At 48.3% G+C, this 16,408-nt stretch overlaps 1 protein-coding gene across 9 annotated transcripts in view; it reads left to right on the forward strand.

The window, feature by feature from the left end:
• The window catches only part of TENM4 (teneurin transmembrane protein 4), a 2,454,724-nt gene that overhangs the window by 2,353,002 nt on the left and 85,314 nt on the right, over positions 1-16,408 (forward strand). For all 9 annotated transcript variants that reach the window (XM_080687404.1, XM_080687408.1, XM_080687411.1 and 6 more), the window contains one exon: positions 10,446-10,677. In XM_080687404.1, the coding sequence (XP_080543530.1) occupies positions 10,446-10,677 (232 nt within the window). The remainder of the gene's footprint in view (positions 1-10,445; positions 10,678-16,408) is intronic.

Raw genomic sequence — 16,408 nt, forward strand, 5'->3', positions numbered from 1 at the left:
GGACTGTCTACATGGGGGAGCCCAAAGACCCACAGCTTGGGTGGGAGAAAGAGCTTCTTGTCATGGGAAACGGGGCTGTTCCAGACCCCAGGGGAACAGGGCCTCCTCCAGCTGCTCTGAGAAATGAATGACAGTAGTTAGAAAAGAACAATCAGAAAATCCCCACATTTTTTATTAAGGAGAATATACCTCTTACATTTATGAAGCATTTGATGGGCTGAAAAGTGCCTTTACTTTATAGAAAAGCCATATAATAGCATGGTCACCTGAGAACATTCACTCATTCAACAAATGTTAACTGAATGTCTACTTCACAGCTGGTCCTGTCCTGGCTCCTGGGCTTCAGAGATAGTCTCTGCCCTTGTGAAATTCACAGCCTGGAGGGAGAGAGGAGCGGTACCCTGTAGCAATGCAGGGGGGTCGTTGCTATGATGAGGAGGCATCCACTCATTTAGCTGCTACTATCAAAAGCATGGTTGCCCCACTGGGAACTTGCTATGGTCCCGCTCCTCTGAGCCTTCCAGTCTAGCCAGGAGGACAACCCATGTGCCATCACGATTGGGAAAACAACCAGCTGGGGAGACCAGATTATTGAGGGAGCTTGGCCTTGAGTTCTCAACTGTGAAATGAGGAAACATGTCACCTCAGAGCCCTCTCTGCGTGGTGGGCTCTCCACCCTTTGGGGGAGCCCAAGGGGTCTCTGCTTTGCATGATAGCACAGATGAAATAGCCATGCAGGTGGAGATGGGGCCACCCTCACTGGCCTCTCTATCATTCTGGGTCTTGGCCAGATGGGGACGGTTTTAGTGGAGGGAGAAACAGGGCAGGCTGTGCAAGGCAGCACAGGAGTGAGCCGTGTTTAGCTGTGGACTGTTTTCGGTGCAGTCAAGCACACATTTGCTGGGCTCCTGATGTCTGCAAGTCACCGTGCTCCTTTCTGGGCTATAAAAACCAATGAATATGGCCTAGTCTTTCTCCCTCAGGAAACTCACAGTCATTTGGAAGAAATGTTATCCAAACCACTACATCTAATGGAGGTGGAATGAAACAAGTGCCTTCATTTCAGCCATGATGTGAGGTGCACATCCCAAATAAATAACTCAGGGTGGAGGGAAGAAGTGTTAGGGTCTCGCTGAATGATTGTTCTTGGCTGATCTGACTCAGGGGCCTGGAGAAGGAATTCGAAGTTTAATGTTGAGTGACAGGACTGGAAGATACAGAGAACACCAACTTCAGCTCCCTCCTTCTAGTCCTCTGAATGTTACAGACAGGGAAGCGGGAGCCCAGAGAGGGAATGTGACATCATATACGTCCAAGTGACACAGAAAGTCATTAACACGGCTGGACTGAGACCCATGCCATCCCACTTGGCCCTGTGAACCTAGAGCATTCCCACCTCCTAATGATTGATTTACCCTCCTCCTAAAAATGTAGTATTTACTTGAATTGAAATAGGCCCGTGGTCGGCAAACTGCAGCTCGCGAGCCACATGCGGCTCTTTGGCCCCTTGAGTGTGGCTCTTCCACAAAATACCACGGCCTGGGTGAGTCTATTTTGAAGAAGTGGTATTAGAAGAAGTTTAAGTTTAAAAAATTTGGCTCTCAAAAGAAATTTCAATCGTTGTACTGTTGATATTTGTGTCTGTTGACTAATGAGTTTGCCGACCACTGAAATAGGCAATGACAGTATCACAAAGCCAAACAGAATGAGAATGATAACTTGTGTGTCATTTCGCAGTTTGCAAAGCAATTGTGCATCTAACAACATCACCAGGAGGCATGCGGTATTATTACCCCCTTCCTATTCCCTAATGATGAGGAACCCGGGCTTAGGGAGCAGCATTATTTTGCCCAGGTCTCACACAGCCTGCAGGAGGCAGACACTGCTGCAGTCTGAGGCCTGGCCACATTAGAGCTTTTTCATGTGCCCAGACTTCAGAAACCCAACTGTGATCCTTTGAGCTGTCTGAGAGCTCCTTGTTTCTCTTCTTTCTCAATTTGCTAGGCTTAAAGCAATTCTTTCCAAATTAAACTTGAATTTCAGGCTTCATTAAGAATGCAGTTGCTGTGTTTTTAAACTCTGAGAAAAAAAATAAAGTTACACAATGTGGCTGAGTTGGGTTTAGCTGTATTGGTTTGTTTTTGTTTATGATTGTCGTCTAGATTTAAAAACAAGAAACAGATCCTAAATGGGACTCAGTGGATCCCAGCCTCCTGATTCACTGTCAGGGCCACCCAGTCAATCTTGAATGCCCCTAGATTTTACCCTGGACACAGGTGGGGAGAGGGAGCAGCCGGGCAGGCAGGCACCGAGGTCCTGGCTCACCACAGCGAACCCCTCGGTGTGCCCCACTTGATGAAGAAGGTGCGCCCCATTCCTATTGCACACCTTTATCAAGACCTTTGTGGAGGGCTGCCACATGAATCTTCTCATCTGTTACACATGGCCCTTCTGATAGGGATGCTCCTCCCATGCCCATTACAGAGACGGTGAAACTGTGCCCAAACATGCTGTCTATAAAATAAGGGTACTAATGCCTGCCTTGCAGGGTTGCTGTGAGGATTAAGGTGATGTATTTAAAGGGCCTGAGAGTAAGATAACAGTGATTAAAAGTGGAGGATCTGTACCCAGGTTGGATTCCTGTCTCTCTCACTGGCTGCATGACCTTGAGTGAGTTACTCAACTTTATTACCTGCAAGTGTCACTTCTCTTTCTCCTGCTCCTTGCCACCCATAATCACAGAAGCATGATGTTTATTACTAAATAAATATCTATACTAATAAAAGGATAACATGCTAATTAGACCAGACATCTTCCGGACATCCTTCCAGACAAAGCCATGGTGGCAGGAGCCGAGGCAGAGGCGGTTAGGGGTGATCAGGCCAGCAGGAGAGGGCAGTTAGGGGGCAATCAGGCTGGTAGGGGAGCAGTTAGGGGGTGATCAGGCCAGCAAGGGAGCAGTTAGGGGCATCAGGCCAGCAGGCAGAGGTGGTTGGGAGTGATCAGGCAGGCAGGCGAGCGGTTAGGAGCCAGTGGTCCTAGATTGCGAGAGGGATGTCCTGCCCTGCAGGATTGGACCTAAACCGGCAGACAGACATCCCCTAAGGGGTCCCGGATTGGAGAGGGTACAGGCCAGGCTGAGGGACCCACCCCCTGTGCATGAATTTTGTGCACCAGGCCTCTAGTTCATATATAAATAATCATTCTTAAACATTGAAATTATGCTCTCTTTAAAATTTTACAATCTACTTTTTTCACTTATGCTTATACTGTTTTTCTCCATATAATGTATTTTAACCTTTTTTTTATCTCTGGATTAAAATTAATATTTCAAACTGTTATATACTCATTGCTAGAGGGGGGAAAAATCAAATGTATGAAAAGGAAAATAATAGCCATCCTTTAGAGGGCACCCCTAGATGCCAAGCACTCTGCCGGATACCGTACATATGATCACCAGCCCTCACCCCCCTCTGCCAAGGCATACATTTACAGGTAGGGAAACTGAGGCTCAGCGAGCTGAAGTGCTTTGCCCATAGTCATGCAGTGAGAGAGCTAGGATGCGAATGGAGCTGGTGTTTAAAAAGAAGCCAGAATAAAAGATCCACTGGAATTTAGCCAGACCCCTTATGATAAAGAATCTTTCATAACCTTCAAGGTGTGGCAATCTCTTTAGGCGGTGTTGGTCCCATGAAAAATAATCCCAGATTGAAATACAGATCATTGATAGATGCATCCTGGGAGGAGAAATTTCAGGGAGACAGAACAAAGCTCTGTCCTCCCCGCTGCCCAACTCCCATTGCTGGAATGGAGAGTTCACATAAAACCATAGAATTTGTTCACCCTTCAGACTATCTCTAAACCATGTTTCTTGTGATAAGAGACGAGAGAAATTGACCTTTAAAAATCCTGTGTTCTAAGGGACAGATAAAGATTTTGCAAGCTTTTTCAAAGAAGGCACAGAATTTATTATAGCAAATGACAAAAACTTCTCCCAGATGTGTACAGAAGAGGTTCATTCCACCCTGCACCCCCAGGGCCTCCCAGTGCTGCTCACAACCTGCAGTAAACCGGCTCTGAGACCAGACTGCAGACAGGAGCGGGCAGGGTTGGCTAATGCGCTGTGGAGCGGGGGAGGAGCTCAGCCTGCGGAGATACCCATAGACTTGTTATACACTGTCCACAGGACTATCGATTTAGGGAACCATGCAGACAACTATGGTGCAAAGAGTGTACAGCCCACAAATTTCCCCGACCTGCACCCAGTTCTATTCTCCTTTTGGCTTATTCTTGTCCATCCTTCTAGTTAGTCTCTGTTGAAGCATTCTCTCATCCCTGATATAGTCCAGCCCCTGCCTGAGTTGGGTTCCCACCTTTGGACTTCCACAGCCCACCCCCACCCCCCGCCCTTCTTCTTTCCTGGCACTCTGTTGTCTCCATCTGACCCACCAAACCGAATCCTTTGGAGGCATGACTGTCTTATTCTTGTCTGTCCAGTGCTAACACAGAGCCTGCCAGCCACATGACAGGCCTGCCCCTGGGCCTCCTTTCTAAGGAGAGGGACAAGTTATTCCGGGGGGGGCGGGGGGCGCTTCTGTACATCGCATGGCACTCCATGGGCCCTGCCAGACTGACCAATTTGGGATCCTCACATAATCATGTATTTTTTTCACTCATTCAGCAAGTACAAAGCTCTGTGTGCAAGGCACTGTGCTGTGCATTTGAGATACAGAAATAAACAGGTCAGTTCCTATCCTCCATGGAGCGGGTCAGGACAGAGAAGTAGACGTAGACTGTGAACGAGCACCTAACAGCTAGACTTGGAGAAAGATAAGGGACCAAATTCCCAACTCTGCCACTTTCCTAGCAGTGTGGCGATGGGTGAATCACTTAACCTGAGCTCCAGTGTCCTCGTTTGTGAAGGTGAGAAGGCTAGCTGACCACTTTCCGTAGAATTCCCATGCATACCTCTCACTGTCTGTGAAAGCCACAGCCCCCAGAGGAGATGGGGCACATAAAGGCCAGAAGGTGGCTGTCAGGCAGGCTAGCCCCAGAGGCTGTCCTGTTGACCTCCACGTTACAGATGAAGACACGACATCAGAGAGGGAGGTGAGTCACCCAAGATTCCACTGGCAGTGATTAAGATCCCAAAATGAATAGAAAGCCACATCCAGTCAGCACTGCAAGTGGTGGCAGAGGACTTCACGGAGCCCTGGGCCCCTGCGCCTGTCTGCAGAGGGGCTCCGGGAGCAGTCACGGGCATGCGAAGGGCACCAAAATTTCTCATATCAAATTACTCACTTGCTCTTTACCACCGAGGTTCCTTGCAGCAACCCTGAGAGGTGGGCAGTGTTGTGGAGCGAACGCGAGTAAAGACCACTGGAGTCCAGACCAAATTAAAATTTAGGGAGCCTTTATTGCCGGCCGGCGACTGCCCTCTCTCCTGGGGAGGTCAGAGAGCAGCCCCGACCCTTTGTGCAGGACCACTTTTAAGGACATTAACCACATCCTGTTTTTACAGAGTAAGTAACCCAAGACAAAACAGTTTTTCCCAAATAATGTCAGAGCCATGCTATTGACGACCATGTTATTTACAGGGGTTATCCTGTTCTTCAGAAAGCTGACAGTGTTCTATCTTGCAAGGCTATTTTGTGAGGTGCAAGGGGAAAGGGGCCATGAGACTATATCTCAAGGCCTGGCCTGGTGTCAGCACTGACCACCCTATCTGGGGCATAGTCCACGGCCTCTCTGGAGCGCTCAAAAATTCCCACTCTCTAACAGGCAGAGCTTATTATCCCAGTTTCCCATGAATACATTACATCTCAGACATAAGAAGGGACATGCCCAAGGTCTCAGAGCTAAAGAGGGGCAGGCCCATGGAAGGACTGGGTCTTCAAGCTTTTAGCCTGGGTTTTCTCTCTCCCACATATTCCTGCCCCTAGTTCTCAAGGTCATTTGACACCACCAGCAGGGTAGACACTGAGGAGAGATGCAAGAGGAAATGGCATGGTCTTCATCCTCAAGTTGATAGCACGTAGATGGAAATATTAGCAAAGCCCAAGGCACCATGCAATATTTCAGCAAGTTGCGGGGGGAGGGTGGTCTTCAAGTTCAAGGGTCACAAGTACATGAACTACTTTGAAATGTTCATTTAGTGCCCAGAGACCTGTAGACCAGTATTTCTCTCTCTCCCCCTCCCCCTCCCCCTCCCCCTCTCCCTCTCCCTCTCCCTCTCCCTCTCCCTCTCCCTCTCCCTCTCCCTCTCCCTCTTCCCCCACCTTTCCTTTTAATATCCTGCCTTTTTCTGGCCACTTCCTCCCCACTTCCCTTTGCCGTCCACTCCCACCAGAGCCCAAAGCTGGATGTGGCACTGCCCCCCTCCCAGCCTCGGGGGCCTGAACAGCCTCTGGTACTTTCTTCTGTTCCTCTTCAAGGTCATCAGCAAAGACAGGGAGGGGCCTTCAGAACTCTGAGGAAAGAGCAAGTTGCTGGGGGCAAAAATTGTTCTTTTCCAAAAGTCAGGGTTTAGAGTTTAGGAAGATTTTTATTGAAAACTTGAAGGAAATAGAGGAATGTCCTCTCTCTTTTCCTGTTGGTGTTTCGTTTTGTTTTTTGTTTTATGTTTTTCTGCTGTGATAATGAGGATCTCACGTGGGAATAGCAAGAACATGAAACATGGACTTTTTATAAGTCAACCAACTTGTGTGTAATTTACAATTAAGTGAAATGCAAAGTACTTGGGAAATATAAATGTTCCCAGACTAGCCCAAACTGGAGAATCTCAAAAACTATGTATTTATGTATTTCTAGTTTACCCCAAAACTTATTTTTCTATCCCCAAAGCATATTTTTCCTCTCAACATGACTCTTCTAAAATTGTCATCTGTGCCTAAGAAAATGAAACTGTGGAAGATCCGCTATGGCTGTAGAGCAGCCATGTGCCCTGGTTCAGGCTGCCATATGCTACATTTGAAAAAATCAGAAGAGGTTTGCCTAAAAGCTGGTCTTGTAAACTGAGCCTTTGGTAAGAATTTTATGGGCCCTCCTCATTTTAAAATATGTACATATCTCATTTAAGTAGGATTGCCTCAATTAGCAGAGGTTTAGCCCACATTTACTGCCTAGTAAATATTTGCTGAATAAAGGATCAAGGAGTATCAATATAGGAAGGTGTAGGCAGACAGAACTCTTACTCTGACATTAATCACTAAGCTGCGAAGCATACCGTGAACAAGTCCCCTGTCCCAGGATCTCTCATAAGAGCACCGTTTGTGTGCTGTCTCCATGTCAGAGAACCCCAGTTTTCAAGGCCCCTGAGTTCTCTACTATCCGAACTTACAGGTGTGTTGCTTTGGCCATCTAATTCAGTTCTCCAAGGCCAGACCACGCCCAGAAAGGGCTGCCTGGAATGTGTGCATAGGGAAGGGGCCACCCCAGGGCCGAAGGGCAGGCCTGGTGTCAGGAGTCCTGTTCACGAGAAGCACCTGGCCAGGGGCTAATAGTAACGTTATTATCAAGCATTTATGTGCTGGCCATCATGCTGAGCGCTTGACATCCACCATCTCACCTAATCCAGCATCTCCGCCAGCTTGGTCTGATCGTTCACTTTACAGAGGGGCAAACGGAAGCTCCAGGACCTTCCAGGGACTTTCATTTCTGGTGGGGTGGCCAACTAGACCATCACAAAGGCCCTCAGACCACAAGAAACAACAATTTGTTTTTAAAACTCGCTGCTGAAATTTTTTTGAAAAAAGGGATGTAGGGGAGCCCATATGCCAGAAGCAAGGAGGCAGGTGAAAGCCAGAGCTGTAGACACTGGGATCCTAAAATGAGTCCTACAGCCCCGTCTCCAGGAGCTCATTGTCTGGGAGGGAGACAGAGAAAAATCAGTCACAGTGCCGGGGAGGCCAGGGCTGTGATGGAGGTCTCCCAGTGGCTGGGAGTGCACAGAGCAGTGGTATTTCAGCAAGACTCAGAAATCCATGCTTTCCACTTAAGAAATAGTTCTTAAACGTCTCTTCAAGACTCAGAAACCTTTCCTACCCCACAAAGACCTGAGTTCAGATTTCTGAGTCAACTTCTTCACTTACTGACTGTGAGACCTCGACCCAGTTACTTTAGCACCGTGAGCCCTGGTTCCTTCCCTCCAAAATGAGGGTGATGAGGGAGACGGTGGCTACTTCCTAGAGCTGGGGAGACTTCCTTGAAAACATTCCTTGTAAAGCATTTAGCACAGCACCTGTCGCTCAGTAAGTGGCAGCTGTGGTTATCTTCATCATCACCATCATCAAACATATGAAAAGTATTAATGACAATAATAATAATTCCTGGCTAACCTTCTTCCAGGCACCACAGAGCAGTGTGTTTGTAAGGAGGTAGAAGACTGGTTTTCAGGGACTGCTTCGGTGGTAAACAAGAGCAGGCGAGAGCTAATAAAATTTCAAATTAGCCATGACTTTTCACGGCCCTTCAACTGTGCTAGCCGATTTAATGGTCAGCGTCCCCACTCGCGGGGATTGAATAATGGGGCATTTCTGCCGAGTTATGGATGCGGCAACTGAATCTGTCATGCTAATGTCAATAGCAGAATGCAAATCACCCTCAGCGCGGGCTGTGATTACGTGTTTAAGCAATGTCTGACAGGGCAGTGCGAGAGCGTGTGGCCGCACCCGCCGACTGCAGGAGAAGACAGGTGCTTTGCTAGGAAGTTAGTTGGTGTATCTGGGATGCAGGACAGTGCTGGCTGATGGGAGGCCTGTCTACATCGCAGGATGAGTCTGGCAGGTGAGCAGACATAAGGCAAATGGCCCTTCATTTTAGTGAGGCTGTTCCAGGTTCAGCGTCAGGAAGGCGAACTACCCCTTATTCAGTAGTTACTGTGTGCCAGGTACTCCGCTGGATCTGGGGGTGTATTTCTTTACGTAACAAATACTTACGTGACACTCACTCCTATAATCCCCTCATAAGGTGTATGGGAAACTGAACCCCGAGGGTACTCTGGTGGGCAGCCTCTATATAGCAAACCCACAGAGACAGAAGTGAGGGAGACATGTCTATGATGAGACTGGGGCTCAGAGTAAGTACAGAAACTCAATCTAGAACTTGAACTTCCGTCTCGGAGCCTCATTCATCCCCCCACCATGTAACACTGTATATTAACTAGAATGAAGATAATGGTGTTCTGGCTTTCATGGACTATCATTTGGTTTCATTTCCTGATTCATTGGTTAATTTATTCAGTTTTCATTCATTTCTTTATTAAACAGTCATGTTTTAAACACCTGCACTAAGTGCAGAGGACGCAGCAGAGATAACCAGAACAGGGCCAGGCCCCATGGCGTGGGGAAGTTTGCCGAAAGCCACAGCTAACAAGCAGGAGAGGCAGAGTGTGACCCACACCCATGGATCCTTAGGCTGTTCTCTGCCAACAACACACAGACTATAACCCTGGGCTTCTTTGCCCCTCACTTTGAGCAGCATCCTCTAATCCCTGGGTTTGTTGTCCATGTTAAGTTAGTCTGTGGCGTGCCTGCAAAAATCCTTTGGGATAATGCAAGCAAAAAAACCTGTGGTCTGGTAGAATTTCTTTCTTTGAACTTTGGGAAGCTAGAAGTTATAATATAATTTCCATGCCTGAAGAAATCCATCCATGTGGTAAAGAGAATTCCCTGCTAATGGCCACTTGGTCAGAGACTAGAAACCTTCCAGTAAACTCAGAAAGCCCCTCCCATAGAAGGCGGAGCCAGGTCTGCACATACCTACTTCCAAGCCAGGAGAGAGGCTTAGGGTTACTGTGCCTTCCAGGCACTGCCTCTTCCTCACCCCCAAAAGCCAGTCAGTCACCAGGTCTTAATGTTTTTACCTCTGAAATGTCTCTCAGAGCCATCCACTTCTCTCAGTCCCTGCTGTTAGTACTCTAGTCTCAGCAACGGTTGTTTTTCCCTGTGCCATCTCAGCTACCACCCCCCATGTACCCTCCACCTCCCACCCCCGGCTTAAGACCTTTTAGTAGCTCCCATTGTCCCTGGGATAACATGCAAACTCTGTAACCTGTTCCCCCCTACCCCCAGGCCCAACAGTGTGCTTCTGCCAACCTCTACAGTCCCACTGTTTTTTTAATCCCCTGTCCCACCTTTGGAGCCCAACTTTTGAATTTAGCAGCTTCACTGTTCAATGTGTTCTCTTACCTCTTATCTTTTTTGGGGGGAAAAATAGCACATGTCCACTGTCCACTTACTTGTCTGTCTTTCCTGTGATACTAGTGGGTTGGGACCAGATCTGAAGCACCTGGATCTCTTCGGTGCCCAGCAAAGTTGTTGGTTTATACCAGGCATTTAATAAAGCTTTTCAGTGAGTGGGAAATATAGAAGTGAATGATGGTATTGTGGACAAACATGGCTGATGGAACACAGTGACATAAACCTCATGCTCTATCACCCCTGCAGATGGCCTGGTCGACTGCATGGACCCTGACTGCTGCCTCCAGCCCTTCTGTCATGTCAACCCACTGTGCCTGGGCTCCCCTGACCCACTGGACATCATCCACCCCCCATGGAGCCCCCAGCTTCCACCCCCTGTGTCCCAGCAGAACCTGCACTCCTTCTATGACCGCATCAAGTTCCTCGTGGGCAGGGACAGCACACACATCATCCCTGGGGAGAATCCCTTCGATGGAGGGTGAGTCCATTGGGCCCCCACTCCAGCCATGGTTCTCTAAGGGAGAGCTGATCACCTCCAGGGCAACATTTGGGGAGGTGGGGGTGGGAGGAGGCCAGGAGGGTGGGCATCAAAGGCTCTTGATGGAATGTTAGGGGAGGGAGGTGAAGTAGCGGCCTCAGATGCTCGCATTTAGAAGATACACTATCCAAGGCATTTGGCATTTTTTATGAACAAAGTTTTGTTGTTCCTGCTGGGTGATGGATGGGAGAATGAGAAATCAGTGGTCCAAGGGGAATCTCGGATCAATACCCACTCTGCAGGCAGCCGTTCCTGAGTCTGCAGTCCCCGATGAGCTGAAAGGCTCTAACACTGCTCACCCTCAGAACTAGTGTCCAGAGGCTTGTCAGGCTGCAGTGGGTCCACCTGCTGGGGCCCCAGGCCATGTGCCCGGGCATTCTTCCACAAGTTTTAATTGTGTCATCCATTGGGCAGTTATTTCCTCAGATATCCTCTCCACAGGCCCTGTGCTAGAATCAGAGAGATGAATAGAATACATCTCTGTTTGCTGGTCATTCCAAGTCTACTTACTAGGGGCATAAAAAAGAGACCGTTTCTGTGTGAGAAGCCAGAAATATGCCCCCAGGCGACTCTGGGACCATAAAGGAGGTGCTCCTGGGTAGGGGGAAGGCCATTACTTAAGAACTGCGTCTTAAAGATGGGAACTAGCTTGGCAAAGCAGGGAGAGGGTGATCAGGAAGAGGGAACAGATTGTGCAATGACCCAGGAGCATGAAAGGGCACAAGAGCCAGCAAAAGATTGCTCTCTATTCTTCACCCACAGATCAGGGTCTGTGAACTAGGAAAAGATATCCACAAAGGAGGGATTTATAGTAATTTCTTTCGAATGTCTTCCAATGTAGTAATGCCTCATAGATGCAGAGGTTTCTCTAAAGTCAGCTCAGTTCAACTGAGCACTCACAGACTGTGTACCTTCTACGTTCATGACTTCTGTGCTGAGAGTTCCTGCCCTGAGGGGATAATGCGGTGGTGATGAGGGGTGGGAATGGTGAAGGACATCCTCAAGTTTTGTTTAAAAGGGAAAATCAAGAGGGCTTAGTCATGGGTTTGGCCTGAGGGATTCTAGAGCCAGGAGTCTCTTACTCAGATGCTCAGGTAGATGGCGGCACCCTCACCAGGAACCTGAGAGCTGAGCAGGTTTGGGAGCGAGGTGATGACCTGAGCACCATAAGGGCAAGGAAGGGACACACCTCCGTAGGGCACGCAAGAGGACATGTCCATAGTTCATAAGCAATTCTGCAGCTTATGCAGTAGTTAGGGCTGCAGATCTTGATTTGAGAGCCATCAACAAACAAGCAGGAGTTGACCACGAGCACACAAAAGTTTGCTCAAGGAAAATGAGTGAGGGGAGAAGAGCTGGAACCTAAGAAGGAATCAGGGGAGCCACTCCGGTAAGTGGTATTATCATCCCCAGAGTGTAACTGGGACTTCAAGAAGAAGGCCTTGCTACTGGGCCATGATGGAGTCAGATTTGCACCAGGGCCTAGCAGACTCCAGGGCCCAGGATTTCCTTGGCCCCGCCCTTTCTCACAGGAACAATGACAAGACCAGGAAGAGAAGTGGGGAAGTGCTCTGAGCCCAAACAGAGGGGCATGATGCAAGTGTGTAAAAGCTTTCAAAGGAACTTTTTTAGAGATGAAGGCACTTCCTAGTCCAAACCCTTCAACCTACCCTGAGGGGTTCAGTGACCTTCCCAAATTCACAAGCTAGTCAAGCAGCAGAGTCAGGAGCAGAACTAGAGCGAGGAAACACCTCTTTCTTTATCTTGGCCAGAAACGCTGCCTTTGTCTCTGGGTCGGAAGCTTCCCGCTCTCTTACCCAGTTGTGTGATTTTGAATGTATGTTGTGGGCCTTCCCATGGCGTGAGTCCTTTTAGTCAACTGGAGATGTAGATATTATTCCAGCCAAGGGGAATATTACTTACTCAGCCTTTCTTTACTGGACCCGTTATGGAATCTGTTTAGGGCTGGTTGGCTTCCAGTGGCTGTTCTGCTTACGGAATGCCCTCACCTTGCCTACCTGGCCAGTGCCAGCAGGGACCATGCACCCCTGTATGTCCTCTGGTCACTGGCCATGTCTACTGCTTGTGTGCTGAGAATCACTGTGGGACCTGCACAGGGACCTCAGTAGCGTGGCTCCAGCAGGTCTCACATGCCTTAAGGAGCCTGTCCAGTGGGGAATGGGGGAAACCTGCACTGAGAAAAACCGACCTCTCAGCAGGAGGGCAGCATGGGCCTCAGAGTCCGGCCAGCTTGTGCCTCAGAGCCTGGCTCTGCCTCTCCTGGGTGCACGGCTCTAGGCAAAGGGCTTCATATACCGAATATGTGCGTTTCTGTCTTCCCTCTCAACTGAGTCCTCCAGGAAAGGACTGCATCATATATTCATTTTGGCACTTAGTTGCTTAGGACAAATATGCATAGATATTGCCTTGAACAATGAAGAAATGGAAGGAAGGAAGGAGAGAGGGAGAGATAATGGGAGGGATGGTAGGAAGGAGGATGGATGGATACATTATCTAGTTTACTTAATTTTATACTGTGGTTCCAGAGTCCGGAGAAGTTAAATCATCTACTGAAAATCACATTACAGATTTGTAGCAGAAGCAGGAGTAGAAGGCAGGTCCCATATCATTGTTTCTATATCTGTCACCTTCAGTTAAATTACAGATGCTTTCAAAGAAGAGACCATTCAACTCCTCAAACCTATAATACTGGACTCTAGTATTTGCTCTGCAAATGAATGGATATGGAAGCTTCCAAATGTTACTGTAAAAATTCCTTTTACCTAACATTTTCCTGAGTCATTATATCCCTGCTCCTCACTGATCTAGATTCAAAGGAAACAGCTGCCCATCACTACTGAGTATCCCCAAATAGATTTTCTAGGAAAACAAGCCCAGGAGACAGCAGATGCTTTTCTCCGTGGACGACCTCCTAGGTATCAATTTGGGCCAGAAATACAGTGCTTATCTGCATAGTTGGGATACAGTGAAATCAGTTACCAAGTTTGGATTATTGCTTTCTTTCCTCGCAGGTGAAGGAATGTGGAGTAACAGAAAGTGCCCAGAGTTTGAGTCTTGGCTTTACCTCCCACTGGCTCTGTGTGGCATCAGGGAAATGAGTTAACCTTTGTGCACCTGCCTCCAGTGATAAATTGGCAAGAACAACAACTATGCATAAGAGCCACTGAAAGCATTAACTGAAATAAAGCACCTGGCACAGGGCTAGGTACACAGGTGATCAGTTAAATGGTGGCTTTTATGGCAGTAGCCTGGCCTAGTGAAAATAGCACAGGCTTTGAAATGAAATGAGACAGAGCTGGATTTAAAGTCAGTTGCGCCCACTTTCTGGCTATGTGACCTTGGGAAAATCCCCTAACTTATCTGAGCTCTACTTTCCTCATCAGTAAGAGTGGGGTGGTAATGTCTATTTTTCAGGGTTGCCATGAGAATTAAATGAAAAAAAAAATGTACATAACATCTCAGTCTAGTACTGGCCACCCACAGAATGCTAGCTGGTTATATGATAATGGTGGTGATGAGGAGGAAGGTGATGGTGTGATGTTGCAGAGAGCTTCCACCTCCATTTCCTTAATTGGAAGTGAAACTTGAAAGTAACCTGTGCTCAAGGAAAGTCCAGCAGCCTCCCTGAGAAGAACCAGTTCCGATTGTCCAGTCCTTGTTTGGGGAAGGGGAAAGGCAGCAGCATGGCAGCAGGCTGTCAGGCGATCCTCATTAGGGAGGAATCCAGTGGCACTTGCCCAGGGAGTGGGATTTCTGGGGGACACACAGACTTGACTTGGTGCCTGTGTATAACACTAACAAGGCCTGTGACTGACAGAAAACCCCATATCCTTCTGCACTTCATATGCTGTGCCGCAATTTGTATAGTCTGAATGGGAGTCCGTTTAACAAGCTCCAAGAAGCAGTCTGTTACCCAGAAACCCAGCAGCATGTCTGAGCCCAACAAGGCAAGGCAGGCCCAGAAGTACAGCTCATTCACTCTGCAGACACGCAGCTATGTGTCTGACTCAGGGAGGGGGCTCCCTATGCTCTGCACAGCACCCCTGCTGGTGTCAGAGGTACAGAAACAGGGGTGGCCCTCAGGGAAAGATGTGAGCAGCTCCCCAGGATGTAAGGGCCCCAGCCATGCAGAATGGGCTCTGGGTTGGGCTGCACCCCATATAGGAGAGCATAGAGCTTGACTCAGAACTGAAGCAAAAGGGCTGCCAGATGGATTCAGAGTGAGGAAGGCATCCCTCAGAAACGCTATCTGGTTCATCTGTGTCCCCAGGACTATCCCTGGCCCAAAGCAGGTGTTCAGTACAAGTTTAATGAATACAGTAGGTCTATCTGACATTCTGTGTGGCTGTCCTCAACTCCACATAAAGTGATGGAGATGTGAAAGACTGCAGTTGATCTATAGTAGGTCTAAAGTAGTAGAGGACATCGTAGGCATAGGAACTGCCATCACCAGATTAGGTGGTTGTATTACCATCTTTCCTTCCTGGCCTGGATGCTTGGATCCCTCCCCCACCCCCACCCCCACCCCGCCACCTGTCCCTCACCTGGAGGCCTGGGGAGAGTGCAATGCAGAGTACCCTCTCTTGAAACTTGAGTGGGTTGGGAAGGATCTCCATTTATAGATTGTCCATAAATGGAGGACAGATAACAGGACCCAGACTGTGGAGTGTGGGATCAGACAGCTGGAAGAGGGTAGCATAGGACATTTCCCCCTCAAAGAGCATGCAAGGCAGCTCTTTCCCGTTACACAGTTTGGGAATATCTCTTCTCTTAGAAAGGACTGGCTGGATGAAGAGGCTGAACAGGGGACAGCCACGTCACTTTAGTGAACAGTTGTGGCTTACCAATGAGGGGCAGGTTAGCCAATTATGGGAAGAGGTTCTGACAAAAGAACCACCCCCAAATTATTGAACATCAATTCAGGATATGTTTGAGGACACTAATTGTGAGAGCAGTGATGTGATGTTGTCAAGTCTTTCTGGGCTCCCTTACACCTCATAGGTTATCAGCTCACTCAGGCTAGTAGTTGGGTGAGAACAAACTGTTATGAAAGTCAGCTGACATAACACACTAAACCCAAAGAGAAAAGACTCAACGAGTCAGGGGGACTTTAGAAAAAGGAGGAATGGGTAACCAGAGCATTCATCCCAGAGGAGGCTGAGGATCATATACTATACAGAGGGTCAGATCCCATGAGCAAGCTCAGAGAGGGACAAGGTGCCCACAGAACACAGGCTCTGTTTGGGGAATACTGGTCAGCACCTACTCTGCTCTGGGCCTGCAAGAAGAAGGTAAGCATCTGTACCCCATTACATGACAGGCTCTTTGTGTGTCCCGAGCCTTGTTAGGCATTGAACCCCTAGTGCCTAGCACGGAGGTTGGTACAGACTAAAGCCACAGTGAATGGTAGAATGAGTCAGTGAGTCAGCCAGTCAGCCACGGCTGAGTGTCTGAAGAGAAGTGAAGACAGTGTTCTGAGAGTTCAAGGCGGGCCATCACTCCCACTGCAGATCCATGTCCCTGAGCTCCACACAACACAGGTGCTGCATCTGGTGCCTCTTTGTGTCTTCAGCACCAAGCACAGGGCCTGGCTCCGAGTAGGCAACAGTAAATGTTTGCTTTTGTAAATGAATGAACAAACAAGCAAATG

This window comes from Plecotus auritus, assembly GCF_963455305.1.
Source record: "Plecotus auritus genome assembly, chromosome: 9".
Taxonomy (NCBI): domain Eukaryota; kingdom Metazoa; phylum Chordata; class Mammalia; order Chiroptera; family Vespertilionidae; genus Plecotus; species Plecotus auritus.